The sequence below is a fragment of the Zalophus californianus genome, chromosome 5, assembly GCF_009762305.2.
Source record: "Zalophus californianus isolate mZalCal1 chromosome 5, mZalCal1.pri.v2, whole genome shotgun sequence".
Lineage (NCBI taxonomy): Eukaryota > Metazoa > Chordata > Mammalia > Carnivora > Otariidae > Zalophus > Zalophus californianus.
In genome coordinates this window covers 25,517,144-25,538,643 of record NC_045599.1, presented here as the reverse complement: position 1 = coordinate 25,538,643, position 21,500 = coordinate 25,517,144, and the positions used below count along the sequence as shown (strand labels likewise).

Sequence of the window (21,500 nt, the reverse complement as noted above, 5' to 3'; positions counted from 1 at the left end):
AAGGTCCCACTCAAATATTTCCTCCTTCAGGATGTCTCCCTAGGTAAGGCTAGGATCAAATGTGTGTCCTCACGCTCACCACCTGAACTGCTCATTACCCCTGTTTCCTATTTGCCTTTTTCCCCCTCCTTGGTTCCCAGCAAGGGGCCAAACACGTGTTAGTGAACATTAGCTGAATGAGTGAGTGAAGGAATGAATGAATGAATGGGAGTCTAAAGTCAAGGAATTGCTGTATGACCTAAGGCAGATGTTCTGCTCTCTAGACAATGGCCTCCTACTCTGTTGAAGAAGAAAATATTCTCCGCATTCTCTGGACCAGACCCCATGCCAGGGTCTAAAAACATGATCAGGATTCTACCTGCCTGCTCTCTCAGAGGTGCTGAGCTGGGAGGAGATAGATGTGAACAGAGCTGGCCACTACTGTGGCTGATCTTGCTGACTGAGAGAGAAGTCCAAGGGCCCTCCAGCCTGGCGTAGGTATCTCTGGGCCCTGGGTCATCTCCTGCTGGGTTCCATGGCTGTCATACCCATGCAGTCTGGATGCTTCAGAGTCACAATTGCTGAGACCCACAGAAGGTCCATAGATGGACACCTACAGGAGGGGAAAGAGACCTCTGGAGCCAAGGACAGAAAAGAACGAGTCCCTATAGCCAGTGGCAAGAATAGGCCTAAAGAGGAAAGATACCTGGCCCATGATTCCACAGCCAGACCCTAGTGTTCCAATCCCCACCCCTTAGGGAGTAGGGGGAGGCAAGCCATGCTCAAAGAAAACAGAAAAATACTCAGTTAAGCTGTAATCTGTCACAGCTCCAGCTCATCTTTTTGAATCAAATTTTTCACAAGTAGCAGAGACATCTGTAGGAAGAGTAACTGGATGCGACATCCTGCAGGAGGCCAGGCTAAATGTGTCCCATGACATCATTGTGGGGAGGAGGCTGCCAGGAGCCACGCAGGGGCCTGGAGTATTTCTGCACCTGAGTGCTGTAGGAGAAGGCTGGGCCTGAGGCTAGCAGCTTGGCTTCTGGGCCCTCTGCTCCACAAAGAAATTCTTTGTTGGCCCCCTGCCCTATGGAGAAATTGCCTGCCCATCTCTGTAGACTAATCTGATCTGGAGAGATACCTTCTTTCAGCCCAGCCTTCTGGTTCCCTCCCCGGGTCTCCTTTTGAGCACCAGTAGGTCTTCAGTTAATCTGCTGCCAGTGGGAATTGGGGGGGGGCAGATCCTGACAGACTTATGACACCCTTTTGGAGGAGCCTTCCAAGCCTGGAGCATGAGAGATTCCATCAAAGTCCCTGCCAGGCTGTGCCTGGGTTCCAGCAGGAGCATCTCTCCCAGGAGTCCAGATCCTGCGATGGGAAAGAAGGTGGAAGGTCCTACTGTAAACATGGGAAGTACCTCAGAGGCACACATTTACACATTTGCACCTACAGAGTGTACATGGATGGGGCTGGCACACATATGCCATATACTAATACTGCAAGCAGAGGCCACAGCACAAACTCACACCCTAACTGCTAAGTTGTTGAGCACATGCACACAGGGCAGGTAGTCTCTGGTGGGTCTGAAGAGATCTCTGGCTCTTCCATTCTGTGCCGCCTGACCTCTATCCTCTGGTTTCCCATCCTTTTCTTTGTGGGTCAGCTAAGTGCCTGGCCTGGGAGGGCTGCATATATTCTGGGTTGGGCTGCTTGAGCGCTGTCCTCGGTGCTGGATGCCTGGTGGGACATGCACATTTGAGAACAAGCGAGAGTGTTGGGAGGAGGTGACCTTGAAATCCAGGTGGTGTAGGGCCCAGCAGGACATTTACGTTTATTCTACACTTATTCTTTCAGAAGAATGTACCAATGGGTTTTCTCCTTTCATCCCAGACACTGAAACAGAAGGTGTCCAACCCCTCAGCCAACATTGTGGCCATATGCAGCTGTGGGTGGCTGGGTAGCCATACACTGTAGCTATGAGGGACTTCTTAAGGTCTCACGTGCCACAGATAGCTATGTATGAAGACCATGATGGCCTGTGTCCTCAAGAAACACCTGTGATTCCATGTGGCTTCCTGTGACCTCCTGTGACCCCATGTGGCAGGCTGTGACTACATGGGGCCTCCTGTGACCTTGGTGGCCTCAGATCCAACCTTCCCAGAAGGGGAGATCTGAGGTCTGGGGTCCCCAAGGAATCTGGGCACTAATTAGGCCTCGTAATCCCTTTGCCAGAGCCTACACAGACCCTCACCACCTCTCTCCTCACTAGCTTGCGGGCGTGGCACCCAGAGGCTCCTAGTGTCTGCAAACTTGGGTCCTAGGGGTCGTCCGCGGCAGCAGGAACCGGCCCACAGGTACGTGTGCCTCCCAGAACAGGTGACCGCAACCCCTCTGCCAACCAAGCCTGCCCAGCAATCAAAGGCAGGGTCACGCGGGGTAAGGGTCGCGCAGCAGTGGGGTGGGCGCGGCGTCACGCTCCCGCGCTCATGTCCCGTGCGCCCCTCTCCTGCCCGTTTCCCCACAACGCCCGGTCCTGACGTTGGGGGCGGGGGCGCAGACGGCTGGTCGGCGCTGCGGCCCGCCCCTCCCCCACCCCGGACCTCAGCGGTTCCGACGCGGCTGGAGCGCGGGGGTTGCTCCGGCCTAGGCAGGCTCCGGGGCTGGCAGAGGGGCTCCGGTGCGGAGCGCGCGCTGCGCCCTCCCCCTCCTGCCAGGACTCCGCAGCGGCGCGGAGAGGGGGGGCGCTGCGGAGCCGGGGGGCGGGGGCTAAAAATACCGGGCGGCGGCGGCGGCGGCGGCGGCGGCGGCGGCGGCGCGGCGATTGCTGGGGCTGCGGGGTTGCGGGGCTGCGGGCCGGGGAGGCCGTGCGGGGCCAGGCTGGGCCCCGCTCACCGACATGCTGACCTTCTTCCTCGTCTCCGGGGGATCGCTCTGGCTGTTCGCGGGTAAGTCCCCGTTCTGTCCTCGTCCCAGACCCCCATCCCCAGCGCGCTGTGGGATCTTGGCCCCGGGTGGAAGTGAGCCCCCAGTCCCAGCTGCTGCGCGGTCCTTCAAGCCTCCTCCCCCGACCCGGGCCTCCCAGGTCGTCCCCCCACCCCCTCAAATTCTGGCGGGCTCCGGGTCGGGTTTGAGAAGCAGCTAGGTGTGTGGAAATGAGGGGCCTTGCTCTCAGGACCGTACAACCTCGTTCCAGTTCTCGCACCTTCTCCCCTTATAAAGAGCTCCATCAGTGATCAGACTAGGCCGAGCCCACCCGTCCCCCAAGGGACAGACGTGGTGCATCCTTGCCAACCCCAGTATCCGGAAACCTAGGGTGTTGGTCCCCGACGTTTTAATGCAGATCGGAGACATAACCAGCACCAACCCGGGACTTCCTGATCCTGGGCAGGGGTCTCCTCAAGACCCCTCACTGCCCACCCTTGAGCCAGAAATCTTCACAAGATTTCTGTAAAAGGGTGCTCCCCTGACTCCTCAGCTCTGCCCAGTGCTTGTATCCCCACTGCTCCCAACCTTCTCCCCTCCCCCCTCACAGGAGTCAGCTCCTCGCCCCTGCGTTCTTTTAGGAGGCTGTGAGGACCCTCTCTGAATCCTTGCCCAACACTCCTCCCCCCTCCTCCCCGGCCACACACACACCTGGGGTCTCACCACAGGCCCGTTCATCCACCAGTTCTGCTGCCTGCACCAGCCAGTCCCCTCTGAGAGCCTCGTGTTCCTCCAGGGTATAATACCACTACAGGGTCTCCACTTCCGGCTGCCCATGTGCAGATTTAAGCCTGATAAGGTATGTGAAGTTTCAAACCTTAAACTGACCTTGAAAGGGACCTAGTCCAGAGCAAATACTCTAAGAATGTTAGTGTTTATTATTATTTCACAACCTGCAGCATCAGAGGAGGTAATATGGTTCTTTATGAGCCAAAGAAGGGGAAGCCAACCCTTCTGAAATCCTTACCTGAAACTTTACATGCATTATTTAAAATTCACAGCAAATACTAGGAGTTTGGTGGTGCTTTCCCTTTCTCACTGAGGTTCAGAGGTTAATTGACTTGTCCAGTGTCACATGGGTAATATCTGGCAGAGTGGGATTTGATGTGAGGTTTTAATTGAGCAATCATTGCTAAGTGCATGGTGGTATCAGGCCTGAACCTTGAGGGTTGGTGGGCCAGGTAATCACCCACACCACCACGCCCCCCGCCGCCTCCATTGCCCTGAGTTGGGCCACAGGGATACTTCCCCTGAGCTGGGGAGTGAGTGAGGCCTCTCTAATCCCTTCAGCTCCCTAAGCTCCTTCTGTCTGCCAGTGTCTGAGGACAGGCTGTGCAGGGCCACTCTGGGCCTGATGTGCTCATCCAGCAGGCAAGGTCTGGGCCAAAGCTGGGGTCACAGGTAAGGAGCAGGAGCTACCAAAGTAATGAGGAGGGGAGGATGGTGATAGCAACAGCCACCATTTACTGGGTGATGGTCTCAGAGCCTTTCCCTAGTGCCGGGACCCTTTGCTTTACCCTTAGTAGGCCCTCACCCAGTGGTGGATCGAAGGGCAGCTCTCTGGAACCTTGGTCTTCTGCAGCCACAGGGAGAGGTCTGGGGACCACAGGGCCACATGTGCCAGGAGTCATCAGCAACCTTTGAGAAAAAGCCCCTCACAGTATTGGGTCCTTGGTCTGAAATTGGGGTTCAGCAGACACTGACTCAAACTGGCCTTCTGTCCTGCTTCATTGTGGAGCATTTCCCAAAGTGGTCGTGTGCTTCCCTGAATGGGAGAACTGCCTCACTGAGGGACTGTACAGAGGCCTTGGAGTGGTCAGGGAAGGAGACTCTCGGTGCAGGTGACAGCTGCTTCCATACAGGGCCGGCTGCTCAGTGCAAACAGGAAATTCCTCAAAGATGCCACACTTGGCATTAGAGTAAGAGCCTGAGTAGTGATCATTGGATGGAATACCCCGTACACCTGTAGGGGCACTCCCAGATCATGTGTCCACCTTGCTTGGGACTTTGCCTGGACCCCAGCCTTTCTCTGGAGAGAGAGAGAGAGAGAACTGCTAGGCTAAGACTGACAACACATTCGGCCTTGTAATCTCCAGGGTCCGTGGGCAGCTATCGGATCCCTTTGGCTCAGCTAGAAACAGGAGACGACCCTCAAGGCGATGTCACTCTTTAGTAGAGTTATGTGCTTCTGGCCCTAAGGAGACAAGGGCTGCCTTCAGGGCACTGCAGGGAGAGGATGGTGTGACGAGTAGGAGGAAGCCCCCTGGAGGAAGAACTGTCTGTCTGAGAGAGGCAGCCATGTGCTCTGAATCCTAGGAGAGCAAGAGCTGCCTCTGTGGTCTTCCCCACTGAAGAGGCCATCTCTGAGTCCTGGGCCAGCCCAGATCCCACCTGTGTGTTGAGTAGTAAACAAGGAAGCAAATAAAATAGATCCAGCCTGAGTCAGATGCTGCACCTGGCCTGGGAAAACATGGTTGGTCTCTGTGCGGTGAGCACTCAGAGGACTGTGGGAGCAATGGATTGGCACTTCTGCCATGTGGCACCACTGGGCAAAGTAGAAAGAGGCACCCCTCTTAGTGGGTGAATTTCTAAAAGGGCAGCCTTCCCTCTAGGTTGATGCAGCCCCATGCCCCTGGACAAGGTCCATTCTGCTCAACCACATACCTGACCACTGGTGGCATCTTCATAGGCTTTTGCAGCATGCAGGAGGTTTGTCAGAGGCAGATAGGCCAAACTCTGGGTAGAGAAAGTCAGGGCAGCCAAGGGGTGCAAGAAGAACTGTGGGGGAGTGGGTCTTCAGGGTCTTGTGCCCCGGGAGGCTAGGCTGTGGGAGGAGGTTGGAGTCTGGATAGCAGGGGATTCTGGAGGAAAGGGGAGGGGGGGGTTCTTTAGGCGGTAGAGCTCTCCATTCAGCTGCAGTGGCCACGCTGAGCCAGCAGGGGGAGGGTGGTAGAGCGCAGAGAGGCTGTTGATGAGATTAGATGCGGCTCAGGTCACGGCTGGGCTCCTGGGAGGGGAAGGTAGGAGGTCCAAGTTGTGACCCTGGGGAATGGGGTTGGCCGGGGTGGCAGAGACTGGTGTGGCAGCCATTGCGCTGTAAGTGTCTGGGGCAGGTGCAGACGTGCACAGCCTGGCTGAGTTCAGCCCTATCAGATCTTCACCTATTCCAGACTCCCATTAGGGCGGAGGACTAGTATGAGATCTAGAGCCATTACAGGGAACCCAAGTAGGCACTTAGGACCCTGACAGATTGTGGAGCTCCAGGCAGAACAGCTGAGGGCATGCCTCACAAAAGAAAATTGAGATTTGCTCATAGTGCACTGCCCTGTGGGAGAGTTCTGACCTCAGCGCCTTATCTTGCCCGGCCTGTGGTGGGATACAGGGGTCCTACCAGTGACAGCACACTGACACCAGAGGGCATCAGAACCTGGCCATTCTGCTCTCTGGCTGGTTTTCTATCTCACGTGATTGTAAGGGCTCTCAGTTTGACCTTCAGAAGGCTGACTTTGGCTTGGCTGCAGGCCCAGATGGGAGCCAGGGCTGTCCCATACACATAGCAAGCCAGATAAATGAGCATGAGGCTCTGGCTTGTTTGCAAAAGGAGGCAACGTTTACAGGCGTTTGTATAACATAAACTGCACTTTGTCATTAGCCATGTAATGAGCCTGGAACATAGTAGGCGTTCAAATATTCATTCAATGAAGTACTGTGGGAGGGGAGTTGTTTTTATGGGGTAGAGGGGAAGTGTTGTTGCAAGTGTACTGATTCGACTGCTGTTTCCCTGAGCACCTACCGTGTGTCAAGCACCATGCTCTACAGTTCCCTAAGCTTTCGTGTAATCTTTCCCACAACTGTTATCCCCATTTAAGGTGAGTCAATGAGGCCCAGGGAGGTACAGAGGGGAAGCAACTCCTAAGAGCTAGGAACCAGGCCATCCTCTCAGACTTGCAGTCCAGGGAAGGACCACCAGGTATGAGCAGCCGGTGCCTGAACCCTCCAGCAGGCTCAGCAGTGGGCACAAGCAAGGGAGCGGTCTTTGGGAGGAGGAGGGTTTAAAGAGAGGACTGGCATAAAGAGCTAAGAGCAGGGCTGGCACATAGGAAAGGTCCCCTTAAATGTTAGCTCGAGTTAGGCCTTCCTTAAAGCGGGCACAGGGTTCTGACCTCCAGAAAGGGAGTTAGGGAAACAAGGCATTCCTGGCAGAAGGACAGTGTGAGGAAAGACGGGCCGTAGGAGTGAAGAAAATCTCGGGACAAACTCTGCTTGGCCAGTGAGGTCACCAGGGCTGGGATCTGCAGGCTCTAGAATACCAGCCCAGGCACCTGGGCTTTGTTCTGTGTGTATAGTGGCTGCGTCAAAGAAACATAGCCCAAACTGGGCATGTGGGTGGCCAAGGGGACCCTACCCCTGCCCTCCACATGCCTGTTCCACTGACCTGCAGCCTTTGGCCTCCTACACTATGATCTCCTGGAGGGCAAAGCCAGAGTTTCTCCTCTGTGAGCCTCAATCCGGGGCCAGGCACAGTGTGAACCAGTGTCGGTTGCATTAATGAAGGGCAGGAAGAATTCTGTGAGAACAATTTATTTTAATAAGGATGTATTTTATAAGCTGTTTTCTTATCACACATCAGTTAGCAAATAACACAATTTGAACATAATCTTACTAGGTACCAGGCTCCATGCCCGCCGGGGCCATGATGCCGCTGTGGTAGAAGCAGTTGGGGGGGGGAAGCAGGTGTGAACTCCTTGCAGGCAGGACAGCTCAGCCTTCCCTGGGGAACACTTAGTGCTAAGAACCCAGAACAGAAGGAGGTGCTCCAAAAGCCAAAAGTGAAGGAAGGAAGGGAGGAAGGGAGGAAGGGGTCAGCCAAACCCATAGCTGCAGGTGATTGGTTTTGTAGAATATATTCTTCTCTGAGGGCAAAGTCCTTTTGTCTCCTTAGAGCTCCAGTAGGCTGGGAGCTCTGGCCAAGCAGAGCAGAGAGCAGGCCCTAGTCTTGGTCCCCAGCTCACTGGATGGGCTGGTGTGCTGGCCCCATTTCCTGCCTTGGCCTGGACAGAATCCTTAGTAGTCACCCATTGGGCCTCAGGGATACTTCTTTGGGGTGTCCTTCAGGTTGCCCAGGCTGGTCTCCCACCATTGTTTGGCTGCTCTGGGAGCTCATGGTGGGTGGAGTCATTCCCAGACCTGGTTCCTTTTTGTGGCTTCTGATTCATGTGAGGCTTGATCTTTATCATCTGATTCTGTGACAGGCAGAAGTGGCAAGATGGGAAGTGGGTTGGGACAAATTCTGAACCAAGCTGAGCTATCTGTTCTGAAACCCAGCCTATAATCTCAGAGCCTAAAGGATTTCAACTCCCAAGAAGTCCCACCTGTGTTTACTCCCCTGCTTTGCCCGGAGACATCTTTCTTCTCCGGACAGGTAGTCCAGGCATTTGGCCGGGAGTGTTTGTGGAGAATCGGGGGAGGCTAGCTTCTGATTTTCTTTCTGTCCATTCAGGCCTGCATTCTGAGATAGCTGTCTTCTGGGGACTTTAGAGCAGGAAGTAGGCCAGGATGGTGCCAGTGAGGGAACAATCAGCATTTCCATTTTCAGACCCTGGGAGAAGCAAATCCGGAATGACACCTGTTGGAGTCAGGAACAGACCCAGCGATTGATGGCTATGAGAGGAAAGGGAGAGAGGACAGGCAGGCCCAGGTCGAATGGGCAGCTCTGGGCCCAAGACCACTAACCAACACCAGGAACGCTGCCCTGTCCCCAGCACACTGCACCCGCCCGGACCACCAGCACAGCAGGTGGATCCCAAGGAACCAAGCAGGACTCAGCCGTGCTACAAAGCCCTGTGTTTCCCTCCGGTGTGTGGATTGTTGTTGGGGCTAAGTATCTCCAGTCCCGCTCCTGACCAGCAGCCCTTGCGCCTATAGACCAAGTGGCTGCAGACCCTGTCGAGTAGGCAGAAGGGTCACTGGGAGGGACGGTGAGGTCAACCAGAGGTTGAACGGCAAGGCTGCACAGCAAGGACAGTCAGAGGTGGGGCAAGGTAGTTGGAGCTGGGACAAAGAGAGCGGAGGGATGGAGTAAGGGCCTGCCGATGAGATTGGACAGGGAATTTGGCCAGAGGCTGGATGGCGAGGCTCCAAAGGCCGATAAGAAGAAGGCAGTTACCAACATGGAGAAGGGAGACTCACTGGGACCCATCCAGGCCTGCAGTGACCCCCGAACTTTGGAAGCTGGGGTCTGCATGAAACCCCTTAAACCCCAGGACCCTGCTTACTTCTGGCAGACTTCAGTGTTAACAGTGATAGTCCCTTCCAGCAGATGGGTTGAATGTGGTTCTCTAGGGGACACCCTCAACTCCCACACTCAGCCCCGCTCCCTGCCTGCGGTCTCTTTCCACAATCCTCACTCTGCCTGAGTGCCGGAGAGGAAGGGAGGGGGGCCTCCTCCTGGCCAGTGGGCTGGTGGGACATGGGGGTACGTATGTCCCTGACCTCCCTGCCCCAGGTCAGATATCAGGGAAGGCTATAACCTGGGAAGCACCCTTTCCATCTGTACCGAAGTCTCCTTTCCCTCCTCCCTCCTCCCTCCTCCCTCCTCTTCCCCTGCATCCTGTTCCTCCCAGTGTGGCTCCATGAACACTCACGGACATGCCTGGCTTCTTGGCTCCGTGGGCGTACCGTGTGGCCCCAGCCTCTAGAAGGGAGACCCGTGGAGGGAGCAGCAGCGGCTGCTCATCCGAGATGGGCATTGTCTTTGGGCTGGGAAGCCGACCAGGCCTGTTTCCCTTGGATTGCGGGGAATCTACAGAGCGTCCTCCAGACCTACTGGTTTTGAATCAGTTCCTTAAGTGGATTTGTACTAGATTTCTCCTCAGGCTAAGCCATCATGTGTGTGTTTGAGGGCTCCCTGTGTCACTGTCTCTTGTTCATGGGAGTCTGAGTAGCACCCTTACTTCACAGGGTTACAAGATTTGTACTGTGGGTCATGGACGGCTCCCAGTGACCCTTAGGGGTATTGGAAAAGCAGCATTTCTGGCCTCTGGAAGTCTGAAGAAAAGTGAAGTCTGACCTTGTCATGGGGCCTCTGTGTGGAGGACGGAATCCAAGCCCTGGAGTGTCCCAGGAGCTTATGATCTCACACACTGGGGTCTGGGTTACCATGAGCCCCAGCCACAGCTTGAGGGCTCTTGGGCCAGCAACGCCAGGCAAGGCGCGCTGAGGATGCCTGTGGCCTCCATTCTTAAAAAGTGCTCCCTGTGCACTGCAAGGTCTTTGGTTTACCATCATTTTTCTTCCCGTGTTTAACTGTCAACACCCTGAGAATTACCAGCGTTCCCTCATAGATAAAAAGGTGGTGACCTCAGAGCCAGCCATTTCTATTCCTGCAAGGGGCACAACCAGAGGAGCCTCAGAATGAGCCAGTCCTACTCTTTGGTGCCACCCGCCCTGACCTGACACAGGGCTTTCCTCAGGAGCCCCAGAGGCCTCCGGCTCCCTCTGGAAAGGTGGTGGGTTCAGTAAGAATCCAAGTGATGGGTGCTCTCGGTGGGTCGGTGTGAACAACGTCCAACAGCCTTCCCCGGGCCATCCAGGGCCTCGTTTTGCTTGGGTCTGAAAGAGATTTTTGTTTTCTGGTGAGAACAGCCCCAGCCTGGCGCCGGAGCTAGCAGCAGGAATACAAACCCTTTCATGTGACGGGCCCAGAGTGGAAAGATACAGCCGCAGGTCCTCCCCTGCACCCCTCAGGGAGGCGGGCATTTGCATATTCCCCATTCATCCTGGCCTTGAAAAGGAGGCCCGAGGTCTCAATGCTCCCTGCCCAGCCGAGGGCCGGGCTGCTTGAGCCTGGCATTAACCCTGTGGACGCCAAGGGCCCCTGCTAGCCAAGAACAGGACCGGGCAGCCGGGGGTGGGGCAGTGAGAGACAACTGCTTCGGGAGGTGGCAGGGTCACCCCGACAGGCAGAGCCTTCGGCTGAACTGAGTGAAACTCGGATTTGTTACTTTTTGTGGCATTTGGAGGAAGAACATTGTCAAAGTATGGAGGAGCCAGGAAATTAAGCTATTTATCCAATTTTCCAGAAAATTTACCTCTAACCAAAGGCAAAACTCTCTCTTCTCTGCTCATTGTCTCTTCTGTGACAAAACCAGTGGCCCTTGGAATGGTTGGGAGGGAGTCTTGGTGGCTCCTGGCTGCAAGCAGTGGCCCCGTCAGCAGGGAGCTAGGGGCGTAGCTTGCCTGGGGCACTTGTGCATCTTCAAACCCCAGGGTACTCGGAGCTGGTGGGTTCTGTTAGCTCATGGCTGTGGCATGGAAGGCATGAGGCATGTAGGCAGTACCCTGACAGTCTTTTCTCCTCTGCAGCTACGTGCTGGCCTCCCAGCCTCGGCTTCCTGCCTCTTTCCTCAATGCAACCAGACTCTTTCCTGGGAGCCTCAACATCTTACAGGCTCTTCCTGCGACTTACCAACCCACTTCTGTCCCTCAGTCCACTTCTCAGAACATTCCTTCCCATCTGTTCCTGATTCCCTCCTTGCTCCCATTCCCTGACTGAGGATGTGTCCCGGGTTCTGTCTTTTGTGCATTTTTTCCTGAGCAGGGTGTCAGCGAGCGAATCCCCCTGTTGCTCCCCCCTCCTCTGTGACCACAACCACGTCTTAGCAGGCCCCTCCTGGAGAAGGTCACGTCCTGTGCTGTGGCCACTGCAGTGAGCTCTGAGACCCTGGCCTTGCCAGGAGCGGCCTCTGGTCCCTTGATCTTGAGCCTGTTAGGTTCGCAGTATGTCCTCAGTTTGGGCTGGTGTTGGAAACGGATCATGGCTCCTGAGGCCAGGACACTGGCAGTCCTAACACGGACTGGCTGGGAGGGGAAAGGATCATGTTGCAGCCTCAGGATTTGGCTTCCTGCACAGTGGGGCCTGGCCAGGGGGTGTCCCTCTGTTCTTGTGGTGCTCATGGCCCTCAGCAGCATCCCCGAATTCTGCCTGCTGTCCCCGGCGGGGGGTGGGGTGGGCTTGGTGTGAAAGGAAGGGCAATGAAGCTGAGGCTCACCCACGCCATCAGCCCTGGCTATTGCGTTCCGTAAATGGTTCCAAAGGGACTGCCGCCGGTCTTAGCCTCTGATGCCCCTCTTGGCACTGAAACTCTAGTTGGGCCTGATTCGTGGTGAGGACAACACTTATCTCTGAGCTTGTGAAAGACACTGTGTTTCTCTTTGCTCCTCTGTCCTCAAGGTTATTTGTATCTTTTAAGTTCCTGAAGGTGTCGTTTGAGCCTGGCTTCCCAGTGTTACCGTCAGGAATGTGGGCCCACGTTCCCTGACCGGGGCTTTGGGTGAGTGGGCTTCTTTCAAGGTGCTGGTGTGGTGGGAGGAGGGCCCAGGGAGAGGGGGCAGTGAAGGCCGCTTCCTGGACTGAATGGCTAACGGGAGGCATGATCAAGGTTGAGTCGAGGCCAGTTGGTACAGGTGGCCCCACGCAGTGGGCAGGCACGGCCTGCCGGGGGTGGGCTTTCCCACACTGAAGAGGCTTAACTAAACCTTCACAGCTCTCTGCAGGCTTCTTGGGGAAGCTCGGCAGGTGAGTCGCTGTGTAACCCAGCAACCTGCGTCCCAGCCTCTCAGGGGATGTGCGGCCAGTCTCACCTGGCAGTTCCCCAGTCGGGGAGGCCCTGGGCCCCATCCCTGCACCAATCATCTGTGGCACTGTGGCTAATTAAAACCCAAGAGGAAGATGGAAAGACAGCCTCTCGCACGCGCTGCACACGGTAGAGCCAAGCGTGAATATCTGTGAGCATGGGGTGGATAGTGGGCCAAGGGTGGGCTGCTATGTTTGCGTGTCTGCCTGTCAGGGTCACACAGGTATGGTGGTGACATCTGTGCTTTTCTTAGCCTAGCACCTGGGCCACACCCTTCCTGGGGCAGAACTGCTGCCGAGCCTCCGTGTCCCCCGCACCCTGTGTGGTTTTTCATCAGCCAGGACCTGAGTTGTGGCCACTGCATTTCCTGCTCCCAAAGCTGCCCTGAGAAGCACTAAAGGAAGATTTTGTCTTATTTTAAAACATCTCTGAAGATGTCTAGATAAAAGTAAGGGTCCTGCCAAGAAGGAAGAGGTAGGAGCTTTGTGAGCAGGAGGAGGGTCCTCAGGCATTTGTGTATTTTACAGCTTCCTCGGGGTAGATTGGAGGAGGCTATGGCCTGGGGGCCCAGATAGGCTCCTGCCAAATTCCCAGAAAGGGCAGCTGAGGCTGGAGGCTCCCCTCCTGGCCTGCCCTGGGGTGGTGGGCTGAGCAGTGGAGGCTGCCTCAGCCTCAGGGAAAGTGTTGCGAGGCCTGTGGGCTCCAGACTCACTGGGCTGTGCACACAACCCCTTAAGAGGGAGCTCAGAGCCCTGGACTGTGGCGTGGGACAGCCCTCCTGCTGACGAGGTAGGCCGGGTTTGGGTAGACAGTGGCCCCACTTTGGCAGACTTGGAAGCACCAGGTGTGGGTAGGGCCCGGAGGGTGGCCAGCGACCTACTATGGCCTGGATTTGCGTTTTACTCTCCAGCAGCAGCGGCCATCTTCCTACTGTGTGCACAGCCACATGCTGATCACTGAAGTAGGAGTAAGAAATGGCCATACCTGAGCCCCACCCCCACCCCTTATCCTAGGGAGACAGGCTTTGCAGGAGTGAGGCCCTGGGAGTTCCTGGGACCTCTGGCCCTAGTCTGTCTGCCAGAGGTGCTGAGAGAGTTCAGAGCTCAGCCTTGGTCCCACCGGGCCAGGGTGTGGGTTCTGGCTTCGGGATGACAATATCTCTAAGGGCAGGCATTAAGGAAGGGCTGATGTGCTGGCCTGGGGTCTTGCAGAGTAGACAAGCCAGTATCTTCTACCTGCTGGCCCTGATCCTTATTCTGGAGCATCCAGAGCATCTTTGAGCAGATGTTTTATCTGGGACTGTGCCCAGTTTCCTTCCTTTCCCCAAGTAGGCAGGTTGTGACCTTTTGGGGTGGAGGGGAATAGAGGCAGCCCCTGAGACCCTGAGAGGGGCTGGAGGTGGAGTCTCCTGGGCCCCCAGATGCCTCGCTCAGCCAGAGATCTGGCATCCCCACCCCCACGCCCCCCCCCCCCCGACTTCCTACCACTTCCGCCACTCACGTGGCCCGGCAGGTCCCCAGCCCCTGGCTGAGGCTCTGGTCCCTAATCAGTGTCACAGATGGAGGTGTAAAGAGGCTTTGTCCTTAAGCAACCCATTTGGCAAACTCCGTCCAGAACTGAAGACAGAGTGGGGGCAGGGGGAGAAGCCGCAGGTGGAGCTCCAGCAACCCGGCAGAGCGGGGGTTAAGGCGGGTTGCTCCGCTCCAAGCTGATCTGAGCCAGGGCTGCCCAGTGTGCAGATGGAGGCGGGGGCTGGCAGCTCCTCATAGAGCGGCTCTGTGCTCAGGTCCCTGCCAGACCTGCCCCCACGGCCGCCAGGGAGCCACTGCCACCGCTGTTAACGCTGCCGCCAGCACCCGGCTTCCCAGAGCGGGTGGCCGTTGCCATCCGTTGTCCCCAGGAGGGCAGACTCGGGGCAGGGCCTTCGCCACTTTTGTGCTTTGCTCAAGATGTGGTAAGCGCTCTCCCCGAGCCCCACACACCCCTTATAAAGGGAGGCTGGTACTAGTGGGACCAGTTCAGCCGCCTCCCCAGTGCCAGGAGCCCTCTGGAAAGGTAGGGTGTGAGTGCATGTCCTTTTGCAAGTTACCTCTGTGCCCTTCTGGCTGGCCAAGAGATGGACTAACTGCTTTCGCTAACCACTGTCTACCGAGTGTTTCACTTCCTCTGTGATCGGCACCACATTCTCTGTCCATGACCTTCTTTGAGAAGAGGCCCACAGGGGTCAGGTGACTTGTCCAAGGTCATAACTGCTATCAAGAGTGTGAGTCAAGGTTTGGACCAGGTCAGTGCAGCACCAGAACCTGCCTTGGGGCCCTTTCCCTGGCCTGTGTGCTGGAGATCCCGGTCCCTGGGAGACGTTGTGATTTTCTTTTTGAAGCTTTTAACTGGGAGTCGAGGATGTTCTTTAATGATCTGGTGGCTTGCCCTGCACTTGCCTACCATTTCTGAACTCGCAAGAGCCCCCACCCCACTCCAGGCTGATACAGAGGGAACTTGGGTGATTCTAAAGGAAGGGAAGAATCTGAGGGTCAGGGAGTCCTTCAGCACCAGCATGATGAGTTGGACTTTTGTCCTAAGGTAGTAGGGAGCCAGATAAGGTTTTTGAGTAGTAGCATGACATGGTCATGTCTGTGTATCAGGAAAATAACCTTGGTATCAGGGCAAGCACCAGGCAGAGCAGGGACGCCTGTGAGAAGGCTGCTGTGTGAGCCTGGACTGCGCTTGGTGGTGGCTGGACCAGGCCAGGAGCTGTGGGGGTAAAGAGGGGCAGCCACATTTGAGGGGTATTTAGGAGGTGGCCCCGACAGAGCCATCTGGCTAGGTTGCAAAGGTCTAGAGTGCTGGCGTTAGGAGGCTGGTCAGCAGAGGGTCCTTAGAGCCAAGCCATGGGACTCAGGGCCATCTCCACAGGGACTGTGTGTGCCCTGGGCTCTGCCTCTGCCCCTCGGCCACCATGGCACCAGCATGCTCCCCACCAGGGTCTCTTTCCTCCCATCTCTCTCCTTTCCTGCGCTTGGACAGCTCTGCTTTCCACCACCTACCTTCCAGGGGCCCCGATCAGGGGAGGCCCTAGTACGGTGTGGGGAGTCCCAGGCCCCTAGCCTGTGCCACCAGCTGGTATCGTGAACTCTTCCGTGGCAGAAGTGAAAAAGGCATAGGGTATGCTGGGGGAGGGGAGGCCGGTTTGTGCTGAGGGTGGGGTCCTCCCTCCTGGTGAATATTTACAAACACAGCAGCTCACTTGGCAACAGGGCCCCACTGATTCCCCCGGGTACTGCCCACCCCCCACCCCTGTCCCATGCTACTGCCACCAGGAGAGCCTCGTGGGGCATGGGAGGAGGCAGCTATTGCTGGCACCCCAGGGACCTCCGAGTCCCACCCTGGTCCAACGGAGAGGGAGTGAAGGTCGGAGTAGGCCTAGGCCTGGTGAAGTAAGGACTCCCAGGCTTAGGCTCTACCCTGCCCCCATGCCAAGGGTTTGGTGGCATGGGGTGACTCTCAGGCCTGTGTCCTCACAAGACCTGAATCTGCAGCTCTGCCCTGCAGTGGCTCCCAGGTCTGGAGGGACTTTCGGGGCAGATGCAGGCGGTGGCCCTAGCTGTGTCTGAGAAGGTTGGCGAGCCTGGAAGCATGACACAGTGCACCACTGATTGCTCTGGGTGCTGCCCACCAGGCAGGGGTGCGGGCCCGGCCTGAGGAGGAGTGGGTAGGCAGACCCTTTCTGCACCACCTTCCATTGCCCCAGGCAAGTGGGCTTCCTAGAGAGAAGGACCCAGCCAGGAGAAGTTGGTGAGAGGGAGGGCGTGCACCCCTAGTGTGTGCACGGTGGAGAACCAGCCACGGGCCTGACTAGCCTATGCTGCCACTTCCCGGGCTCTGGTGGCCTCGTGCTGCCTCCTGCCCCTGCAGCCTGGGCCTGGGCTCTTCTGAGCAGGGCTGGAGCCAGTTGTCTGTGGGTTCAGCACCCCCGGACATAGAGGTGTGGGTATGGACAGTCCAGTGCCGGCAGGGGTGGGTGGCGGTACCACACGAGGTAGGGGTTTGGGAGGCTGTGGTCTGGGGCCTGGATCCTGGCTCCCCCTCTTGCGACCCGTGTACCAGTAGACGGCAGCTACCTTCTTCGGCGGCGTCTGTGTGCTCCCACCTTAGGCAAGGGCTTCCCAGACACCAGCAAGTCAGGAAGTTTAGGCAAGTTCTGTTCTTCCCTCTCCTGGGGACTGTGCTACTTTGGTGACTTGTGAGAGCACGTGTACGTAGGAGGCCAGCCGCTCAGACTCGTGGCAGTGACCTTTGTACAACATTTCCTGAGTGGAATAGTCAGCTGGCTAAGTGCTCCCCGCTCTCTCAGATCCAGCCTTTGTATGTTGGCTTCCCTCTGCTCAGGACACCCTTTCCTCTTCGTCCTTCTGCCTCAGCACCAGTACGACTCCCTGCCAGAAGCCGGTCCTGACTCCCCATACCTGAGTCGAGCACCTTCTCTCGCTCCCCATGCCTGATCACGGCCCAGACCGCGCTGCACGGCCCTGCCCCCTCCTTCATATGTCTTCTCCGCGGAACTGAGGGCAGACCCACATCTGGCTTGTCCCAGGGCCCGGCCCCAAGCCAGAGGGGAGCAGGGACCGTGTGAGGGTTTGCTCTGTGATTGGGGGTTGGGTGGGTGGATGGATCACTTGGCCATTCTGGGCTGTGCTCTGTGAAAACCCCAGCATTGCAGCAAGGGCTGCAAATGCCCATGTTCTGCTGCAGCTTGGCATCCAGGAGCAACTGCCAAGGGCTAGGTTACTGTTGGTAGGGAGCTACATTTCCAGGGTGCTCTCTGACATTTTTGGGACCACATAGCTGAGCTCTTGGGCTTGTCTGAGGCTTCTCAGCCCATTGATTCAGTTCAGCGCATTAGAGGAAACGTCTGGGAGCTCGGAGCCCACCCCAAGAGCTGAGGAGCGTATCTGGATTTTCTATATGTAGACTAAGTCACTTATCTGATAGGCATGGCTGTGACACAGTCTCCCCATCTGCAGCTTAGGGAAAAGCAAATGTCCCAAGGAAGCTGGCTGATCCCCTGCCCAGGGTCTTCCCCAGAGTGGTTTTCCTTGGTGAATTCACTAGGGTCCATAGCTGGGCCTCTTCTCTGCTGGTGCAGTACTTTCATGTGATCGATATGCCCGGAGTGATTTGTTCCTGTGGGATAGCCTGCAAACTGATCTAGCTCAAGGAGGCTGCCAGGAAAACTGGGTTTCCGGCTCAGGAACTCAGTGAGAATGACCAGGCTGGCTTGGGGCCTTACTTTCTCTGCACCCCAGGCAGCACCCAGAGTCTGTGGGTGGTTCACGAGTGTTCCCAGGACTCAGAAGGCCTGTTGTGCCTTGCACAGAGCATCAGCTCCCGGGGCCTAGCCACCTCTGCCCGGTGCTCGGACCTGCCTGGACTGAGCATTCTAAAGATGGGCAAGGGGAGGTCCACAGAGGTGGGTTACGTGCAACCTCGTATGGCTTATAAGTGAAGGAGAAGGGATTTGAAGCAAGATTTGCCTGCTTTCTCGGCGATGCCCTGGCACGTCACTGACCTCATCTCTGGTGTGGTGATGACACAGTTTAGTACAAATATTATTTGTCAGGATTTCAGCAGATCTCTCCTCTCTCAGGGGTCAGGCAATTGCTGCTTGGCTCATATCCTGTGGCGGTAGAGTGGCTGCTGTTGGGTTTCTCGTTGTTTCCCAAGAAGCGAAACCACAGCCATGCTTCCAGAGGTAGACGGCCAGTAGGAGAGCGGCTGTAGATGGTGAGATGGTGCCTGGAGCCTAACCAGCCCTCGTTCTACTGGCAGACCTGTAGGTGTTGTGTGGCGTTTCTAGCCTCAGATCTTCCTGGGCAGTGACTCCGAGGAGGCCCTAACAGGGAGAAAAGCATCCATGCTTGGTCCATCCTCACTCTCTCTCTCAGTCCTGGGCGAAGTGCAGACCCCTGAGCCCAGCTGGCCATGTCTGCCCTGCCAACATGGTTCACTTAGCCATCAGGAGGATGTGGTAGCTCTTGGGACCTGTTCTCTTTGAACCAAAGTTAGTCACTAGCGCTTCCCACAGAAGCGCTTCCGCTGCCCACCCCAAGGCATCCTCTCTGTCCCCTGGTAGGCTTACTGTGTTCTCTTGGGCTGGGGTAGGCAAGCATGGCACCCTGCCCGCCATATGTGGTATCACAAGAAATGCACCTTGCTGAGCCCTTTCTCTCTGGGCCTTGGTTCCTCTCCCTTCCCACCAGTTTAACACATGCTCCCTAGGCCACTTCCATTCGCTCTGGACATTAGTGGATGGGATGTCCAGTTAAGGGGCCCAGTTAATGGTGGGGCCACCTGTCCCTCTCGGTGCTTGGTCAGGGGCAGTGCGCACAGTGGTCAGCGGTCTGGGGCCAGGGATCGGTGCCTTGACCCCACCCCGGCTGCTCCTGGTAATGCTGCTCTTCCTCAGAAAGCTGGCCCCAGCATCACCTCTGGCCCTGGCAAGACTTTGGCTCCAACTTTCCTTCAAGGAGGGCCTGTGGTGGATCAGGATGTGGACCTGGGGGAACCCTGCTGAGTCACTCACTGGACCCTTGCCAGATAGATTGATGCCCTTATGTCATGAGGGCCAGAGGTGTCTGTCAGGATGTGTCTGTGGGCTCTGCTCCCCTTGCCTTCTGTCTCCCTCAGGGTCAGGGCCTGGGGCTGGGAGCTTTGGAATGGGGTGGGAGGAGCCTGCATCACCCCACTCATTCTGGCCACTGTGCTCTCCTTACTGCAGGAGCAAAGAGAAGCACAATGGTATGACCACACAGGAGCGGGGGTGCACCCAGACCCTGGGGCTCAGGAGGCTTTACTCCGGAGCTGTCAGACCATGCACTGGCCTCTGGAAGATACAGAAGCCTCTGTCAGTCATGGCCCAGGGCCTGCACATACGGTTCTCAGGAGAACTGGGCTGGATGTCTGACTCTCAGGGGTGACTCCTCAGGGTTCCGGCCTGTCACCTAGAAAGGCCTTTCTAGGAAGCCAGCTTCTGGGATGTGCTGTGTTGCACCAGGCGACCGTGTGCCCCAGCTAGCCCAGGGCCCGCCCTACAGTGTATTTGGCCAGGGCCTGGCCAAGGTCACTGTGTCACTTGTGATCCAAGACAGATGGAAGGACAGACCCGGGACACCTCCCTGGCCTGCCATCAGCTCTCCTCTCTCATCCACCTCTTGTTTCCTGCAGAGTTCATTCTCTCACTTCTGGAGAAGATGCAGACCCAGGAGATCCTGAGGTTGCTGCGGCTGCCTGAGCTGGGTGACTTGGGCCAGTTTTTCCGCAGCCTCTCAGCCACCACCCTCGTGAGTGTGGGTGCGCTGGCCGCCATCCTCGCCTACTGGTTCACTCACCGGCCAAAGGCCCTACAACCGCCATGCAACCTCCTGATGCAGTCGGAGGAAGTGGAGGTGAGCAGAGTGCCACAGCTGGCGGCAAGGAGTGGGCAGAGGCGTCTTGAAGGCAGAAGGCAAACTTGCAGCTGATTTGACCCAAAATGGTGCAGAGAATCTCGTTTTCCCCTGGCAGTGAGCCAGTAAGCCTCCCCGGGGCCTTGAACAGGGTCTCCTACACGATACTTCTCTGCCTTTCCCAGGAACTGATCCGTGGCCTTGCACCGGATCTCTAGTTTGTCTGCTTCTTGGGTGGGAAGCTTTGGCTCGTTAGTGCTTCAGCAGAAAGCCTAAGGTTCTCAAGGGGCCGCCAGGTAACTTTCCTCTTGTCTCCCTGTGCCCAGCCCTGGTCTGGAGCTGGAGCTCAGAGCTGAGCCCACCTCATGGCCCTGTGTTCCCAGAGCACATGGGCTCACGGGAGGGCCACCAAGGGGAGCAAGGGCAGTGGCCCAGCCTGGACAAGGGTATTCCAGGCTCAATCTAAAAGGACTAGTGAGATTTCTTTCTTTCTTAAGCTTGTGAAATTTATTTTGCCTTTTAAAAAATTGTCTTTTTCTTAAACTTTATTCATTTTGAATAGATAACATATTCACCCTTCCAAAGAGAAAAAGGTCGCAGACTGAAGAGCTTCTACCTTCTTCCCCTTGCCTGCGAGTTCTCTCCAGAGAACTGTCCATGAGCGAATGGATAGTTATCTGCCCCTCTTTTTTTTTTCCTTTGAAGATTTTATTTATTTATTTTAGAAAGAGAGAGTGAGAGAGGAGGGGGAGGGGCAGATAGAGAGGGAGAATCTTGAGCACGCTGTGCTGAGCACGGAGCCTGGGGGCAGGGGGGCTTTACCTCACAACCACGAGATTACAGCCTGAGCCCAAATCAAGAGTTGGATGCTCAACCCCCTGAATGCCCCTGCCCCTCTTTTTAAATGCTATCCTGCTGCATACACAGTTCAGCGTCTTGCTTTTTTGCTCTTGAGGGTGCATTCGGCAATCATGAGCATGGTACAATTTTGTGTGGTAGGAGAAGATGCAGGTCTAGATAGGACAGGGGTCTTCAGGGCACTTTTCCCGCAGAAGGCATGATGTGTGCAAAGGTGTGGGTATGTGTTCTTGCACTTGGTGGCTTTGGGAAATAGTGATTCACATGGGGTAGCTGGATGGTGGAGCGGGGTACCCCTGGACTAGCAGAGTGGTGACCAGAATGGCCTTTGGTGACTGGCAGCCCTGAAGGGCTGGCCACGCCTCTTACTAGCTATATGGTCCTTGGCAGTTTCTTAACTCTCTGAGCCTCAGTGTCCTCAACTGCCAAGTGGGTAATAAAAAGAGTGCCCACTTCCTAAGGTTGTGGTAAGGATTTGGTAGGATGACACAGAGAAAGTAATAGACTGTTTTGGTAAGCCTATAATCACAACTCGCTTGGAGAGGCCAGTAAGGACAAAGCCCCATGGTGGGCAGCATGGATTTACTTTGGGTTTTTAGTAGAG

General features: G+C 56.3%; 1 protein-coding gene across 8 annotated transcripts in view; it reads left to right on the top strand.

The window, feature by feature from the left end:
* The first annotated feature begins 2,608 nt into the window (after positions 1-2,608).
* ACSL6 (acyl-CoA synthetase long chain family member 6) overlaps positions 2,609-21,500 on the top strand; it is a 58,396-nt gene continuing 39,504 nt past the window's right edge. The window contains exons 1-2 of one of the 8 annotated variants that reach the window (XM_027605677.2): positions 2,609-2,924; positions 19,818-20,038. In XM_027605677.2, coding sequence (XP_027461478.1) covers positions 2,876-2,924; positions 19,818-20,038 — 270 coding nt within the window. In that variant the 5' untranslated portion in view covers positions 2,609-2,875. Of the gene's footprint in view, positions 2,925-3,646; positions 3,761-12,249; positions 12,294-14,403; positions 14,652-19,800; positions 20,039-21,500 lie in introns of those variants that run through there. The other 7 variants (XM_027605679.1, XM_027605681.1, XM_027605678.1 and 4 more) reach the window with 7 other exon arrangements.